Source organism: Musca domestica, unplaced genomic scaffold (genome assembly GCF_030504385.1).
Source record: "Musca domestica strain aabys unplaced genomic scaffold, Musca_domestica.polishedcontigs.V.1.1 36, whole genome shotgun sequence".
Classification (NCBI taxonomy): Eukaryota; Metazoa; Arthropoda; class Insecta; order Diptera; family Muscidae; genus Musca; species Musca domestica.
The window spans coordinates 9255801-9262012 of NW_026712318.1; the positions used below are offsets into that span (position 1 = coordinate 9255801).

Genomic DNA, 6212 nt, shown 5'->3' on the forward strand with positions numbered 1-6212 from the left:
GAGCAAAGGTAGAATTCTTAATTTGAAAATTAGCTCTTTTTAGAAATTCGAACTTAAGGGGAACGAGGGGGAAAATATTCGTCATTGAAAAATAAATAAATAAACAAAAATGTCTATATTAATAATAAAAGAGTAAAGTAATTGACAGACTGAGAGACTTAACGATTCATAAACGCCCAGACGAAACGGCTGAAGCAAGAATCTTAAAATATTTTGTGAGGGCCACTATTGGAGCGAAGGTGTTAGATGGGGCTTTTTGTAGGGTTTTTGGAAATTTGTATTAGAACGGTCCGAATTGTACTACTAAAAACTGCAACCAACCTCAGATTGTCACTGTCATTTCTAAGCCACTCGTCCGACAGCTGTTAAAATTATTCCAACGACAGCTTATTATTTTGTTTACAAGCGTACAAAAGCATTTTGGTGAGAATTTTCCAGAAAAAAAGTTATTCCTGATGGAATTCAAGCGAGATTGTAAAAAAATCCCAAGTGGCTATCGTTAGAGCACTCCAGCATTTAAATGTGAATAAATCTGTTGTGTTTCGTATCATCGCTCATTACCGTGATACTGGTAGCGTAGCCCGACGTCAAGGAAGTGGACGGAAGAAAACAGCAACATCAGCAGAAATGGTTCAAAAAGTAAAGAAGTGAATTGATCAAAACCCGCTTCACAGTGGCCGAAAAATGGCTCGCGAGCTGAACATATCGCAATATTCAATTCGGCAAATATTGAAAAATGAGCTCGGGGTAAAGCCATTGAAATTCCAAAAAGTGCAGGAACTTACACCGCAACAGAAAGAAAATAGACTCAATAAAGAGTTGCTTCGCTTCACCGAAAGTGCTGAACTGCCGAATTTGGTTTATTTCGATGAGAAAACATTCGTGGTCCAGCAGTTTGCAAACACAGAAAATGATCGTGTTTACTTTTCAAAGAGGTCTGCTGAAAATGTGCACCTTCGGTTGGCCAACTGAACTAAAGCGCCAGCCAAGGTGATGGTGTGGGCCTCCATAACAGCCGATGGTCATATTAATCGACCTTGGCATCAGAATGAATGTCGAATATTATCGCGCAAATATTCGAGCCTTGGGCACGCAAACATTTTGGCCGCAGACCTTGGACATTCCAAAAGGACTCAGCACCGTAGCATTCAGCACGCGCCACCCAAGGATAGTTACAAAATGAGGTTCCTCGCTTCATTTCCAGCGCACAATGGCCACCAAAATCTCCGGATACCAATCCGTTGGACTATTGTGTCTGGAGTATTTGGGAAAGCAAGGTTGGCATTAAAAATACCAAAGTGTCGATCATCTCAAGCAAGAGCTTCCCCGAGAATAGGCCGAAATGCCGTAGAGCAACATTCGGGCAGCAGGTGATGGTTTCATTGGCCGCTTGAAGGTCATATTTCGTGCCAAAGGTGACCAATTCGAACAAATCAAATTTATTCTAAAATTTGAGGCTATTTCCTACATTTTTTGCTTTCATTCAATAAAATTTAAAAAAAATGTAAAAATTTATGGCGTTTGACTTTATTGCAGTTTTTATCTAACCCTGTCACTATGAGGGGAGGTTCAGATATGGAGGTGGCATAGGAAATGCGTGCTTTGAAGAGTATTAAATTGAACAAAATTGGTAACGGGGGAAGTTAAAGAGCTAAAGTCCTGGATTTTCAAGTGGATGCCAGTTTTGGTGTCTGTGTTTGAGAAGAATTGAGATATGGGGGTGGTTTTGGAAATGTTTACTAAAATAATAGGAAAAGTACGAAATGTTACTTAATCTGCCTATTAGGAGAATGTATAGAGCTTGAATCTCGAAATTTTATACTTAGGTTTCCTTAGGTATCTGGTGTTGTGATATATAGGTTTAGTTTTGGAACTGTGTAAAATAATTGTTCGAAAAATACTAGATGGTACTCATTTTGCGTCTACTTCAAATTGAAAGTTTTGGTGTAAAATATTAAAATGTTCCGATTTTTTTTTCCAAAAAGTGAAAAATTTGAATAATATTAAAAACCTTGAATGTCTGAAAATTAAGCATGTTATGATAAAAACATTTTGCCAAAGGGAGAAAATATACATTTTTACTAAAAAGCCTAACACGGAATCTTGGAACGAATCTAAATTTAAAGTAAATTTAAATATATTTTCCAATATTCCAAAAACAAAAAAAAAAAAAAAAAATCCAAAAATCGTCTACCTCAAAACGCTTCGTTCAAGATTACCGCTACGCTTAGATTGATCACATTATTACAACAATGGTGGCTGTTAGCGGGAGAATCAAATTCTAGAACTTGTTTGTTCGTTTGTCAGTTTAATTCTAATTTTATTGAACAAAATGTATTACTTAAGTGCTAGTACACAACAGAAATCTTAGGGGGGTTTAATCTTATGCATCTACTTAAGGCTACAAACACTTGACATTTCTAATTCTATGCATAGGCCTAATGCAACACACAATTGCTGTGATCTATATTTACTCCCCAGCTGAGCGCATGTTTATGGGAGAATATTCTTTATTATCAATGCGTCTCCAGCAGCATGAAGTGTTATCATCCCTTATGCTCTTATCTTTCATGCACACACATTTACAAGTACTCTAGAATGTTGGGTTAAAAATACATAAACATTTTATAGCCTAAATCACTTAACGATCTAATTTATTGCAGCAGTCTTTCATGTTCATAGTTTTATGAACATTTTCCCGGGCGGCAAATAATTTATTTAGACATCCTGGCCTCGGGGAAATTGAATTTCGGTTATGCGTTTTAATTTTTTCTGTCTTCTTATAAATAAAATAATTAGAATTATTATTACTATAATTACTAAAATAAAAGCTACGTGTGATGAGATGTGATGGAACTTCAAGCCTCGCAATTCCACATTTTCTTTCTTTAACTTGTCCACGAATTTCTTTAGCTCGTCAATTTCTTGATGATGATTGATAAGTATATTTCCAAGGGGTTTGATTGATTCTTTTTCGTCCGGACTTACATCCTTCAAAAGAAACGAATGGAATTCTGTGCTTATCTCGTTATGAACTCTATGCACAGCTACCAACGTTACTTTACCGATCCTCGCTGTACAGTCTGCATCCAGCGTGAGAATTCCTTGCTTTGGAAGTTCCATAATCGTCTGTTGTTTGTGAGAGCATTGCAAATGAGCTGTTGCACTTGAAAAGGTTTTAAAAAGCCAATTGCCATTTCGTTTCAATGGCATCCAATAAGGCATTCGTTCCACTTCGTCATAGGCGCAGTTTAGTTTTATGTGCGGTCTCAGAGGAGATAATTCACAATTATTTGTAGTTGCATCTCTCCATGGAAAATTCTCTTCGCACATTATCTCCTTACCCAACGTCTCTTTGCACTCATTCAGCATAGGCTGTGTTAAGAAATGAAAAGAATCCAGCTCAAAATTATATACAATGTACGGGGAATTCACCCGGGCTATCAATATCGTATTTCCTTCTTCAAATGGTATCGGAATTACTTTGTAAAACTGGGATGACTGCCGATTGAACAGCGGTATTTTTATATTAATTACCAGTTGGGACCCCACAAACGATCCGTGGCACGTCATCAAATGTAAGATCTCTTTTAATTCCATTCCCGTACGCTTTCCTGGCAGTACATATTTTTCAGGCAGAGCATCTCGTATTTTTACTATCTCTGCTTGTAATTGTTTGGGTGTTATCAGGACGGGATGAAACTTACCGCTGTTTACATCAATTAATGCATCAACAACTTCTTTTTGGACTTCGTCACATTCTTCCAAAAGCTCATGAATTTGTTTTGCTATTATAAAGAATCGTATGGATTCTCTATACACGAAGTAATTCTCATTCATTGTAGCACTTATGTTCTCAATTTTGCCTTTGATATCCGAAAAGTGCGAATTCACTTCCTCTGTGGTTTTCCTTAAAAGATTTACTGTAGCGTCGACTACAGATGTCTGTTGTTTTGCTAACTTCTTCAAATCCTTTTGGTTGGCTAATAGATTTTTCATATTGCTCTCCATAGCTACTCGATCGTCATCGTCCATTACCCCAAATGCCCAGTGTTGAAACGAACCTACAAATTTCAACGGAGCTCCTCTTTTTTGACGATTGTCTTCTCTGAGGAATAATCGATTGTTGGTCTTTATCTTATTAATCTTGAGTTCCATATTGTTAATCGTGGACCAACACTGCTCCTCAAAAGTTTGAAGTCGTGGGCATAAGCTTTTTGATGTTTTCAGCAATTCGGAAGCCAGGTCTAATGTTTCTAAATATGGTTTCAGCTCAAAGTACACAACCATATTCCATGATGAGGAAACCATGTGAATTTGAGACATGGGATCCAAATATACCGCAGCCGAACTATTCAGTTCATGTACAGATGATGCCTTGGTAGATATTAGTAAAAATAAGTTCAGCATCATTGCCCACGTTATTGGTTGTTTCCTTATTTTTCGCTCACATCTTGTCATATTAGTATGTGTAATTTCCGCCTGTTTTTCCTGTCTGGGCAATTCTTCAGATTCCTCGTCCATATGCTCCAATGGACATAATTTGTTAATTGGCCTCTTTATCACGCCGTCTTGTGTTTTAACTGTCACAATCCTTACAACTCCGTCCTTCCCTGGATGGACTTCTACCACCTTGGCCAGTGGCCATCGCGCCGCGTGCGTTTCTTCGTTTTTCAATATCACCACATTGCCTATTTCCACATTATTATTTTGTTTCTTCCATTTCATTCGGTTTTGTAATGTGGTTAGATACTCCTCTTTCCATCTGCTCCAAAAATGACTTTTAATTCGTTGTAGCAGTTTCCATCTATTAAGACATCCTAAGTTACCTTCATCGATAGTCGCCGGTGATTCTAACATCGGACGCCCAATTAAGAAATGTCCAGGTGTTAAAGTGTCAATATATTCTGTACCGCTTCCAAGTTCATGTAGCGGCCTCGAATTTAATACTGCTTCAATCTGAGATAGCACCGTACTCAACTCCTCGTAAGTCAATTTCGTATCACCAATTATTCTTTTTAGGTGATATTTCATGGACTTCACTGCTGCTTCCCAAATTCCTCCAACGTGAGGAGCTGCCGGCGGAATGAAATGCCAACTTATTTTTTCATTTTCCAAAATGGGAGCTAACTTCGTGTTGTTTTTAACGGCATCCAAAAAGTCTCTGTCAAGCTGCCTTGCTGCCCCTACGAAGTTCGTTCCGTTGTCTGAATATAAGTCGGTTGATTTTCCTCTTCTCGCGAAAAATCGCCTTAGCGCCGCCAGAAATGCTTCCGTTGTAAGTCCGCTGACAGCTTCCAAATGAACCGCCTTAGTTACCATGCATACGAACACCGCTACGTAACCCTTCATAGCCTTCACTCCTCTTGTTTTGGAGCACCGTATTTGTAGCGGACCCGCATAATCAATGCCACAGTGTTGAAAGGGTTGATTTATACTGACACGGTAAGCTGGTAAATTTCCCATCAATTGATTTCGCACTTCACCTCTAAAGCGCGTACATCTTGGACAACACCTAATGCAAAGTTTTATCCTATTTTTAGCTCCAATAATCCAATATTTTCGTCTTAGTATATTTTCCATAAGTCGATTTCCTCCATGCATCGTTTGAATATGACAATTTCGAATGATATTTCCCGCTAATCTTGACTTTTGAATAATTATTGGATGCTTTTGGTTATAGTTCAGCTCTGACAAAGCAAGTCTTCCACCAACCCGCATTATGCCATTTCGATCCAACTGTGGATGTAGTGAAGCTATTTTACTTTGATGATCCACCGTTCCCAATGTCTTCAATTTCCTTAGTTCCACTGGCCATTCTCTTTCTTGATGTAGTTTTATTATCTCCATCTCTGCTTCTTCCAACTCTTTTGCCGTCAAATGCTCATTTACTGCTCGCTTCTTTTTAGCCCTTTTATAAAACGCAGTAGATAAGCCATTACACGTATCTGTTTCTTAAATGACGAATACTTCATCATACTTTCATATAAGTGGTTTTCAGTCGAAAACTTTACTGTTGTTGCTACTGTTTGATTTATGTTGCTTTTTGGCCAATCTTGTTCATCTTTTTTCAGCCATTCGGGGCCTTCCCACCACAATGTATTGTTTGTCAAAGTCTCCGGTGGGACACCCCTTGAACCCATATCTGCTGGATTCTCCTTTGACTTGACGTAGCCCCATTTCGCTTCGGGTATTCTCTCCAAAATATCCAT

General features: G+C 38.3%; 1 protein-coding gene across 2 annotated transcripts; it reads right to left on the minus strand.

Moving 5' to 3' along the window:
- Positions 1-2288: 2288 nt before the first annotated feature.
- Positions 2289-5906, minus strand: LOC131803965 (uncharacterized). 2 transcript variants are annotated; one of them, XM_059125979.1, is made up of 2 exons: positions 3061-5906; positions 2289-2991 (listed from the first exon to the last, which is right to left on the minus strand). In XM_059125979.1, the coding sequence occupies exons 1-2, from the start codon at positions 5848-5850 to the stop codon at positions 2719-2721; spliced, it is 3063 nt and encodes a 1020-aa protein (XP_058981962.1). In that variant the 5' UTR covers positions 5851-5906; the 3' UTR covers positions 2289-2718. The 2 variants fall into 2 exon arrangements, with proteins under 2 accessions (XP_058981962.1, XP_058981963.1); XM_059125980.1 differs by having other exon boundaries at positions 2900-2991; positions 3066-5906.
- Positions 5907-6212: the final 306 nt, after the last annotated feature.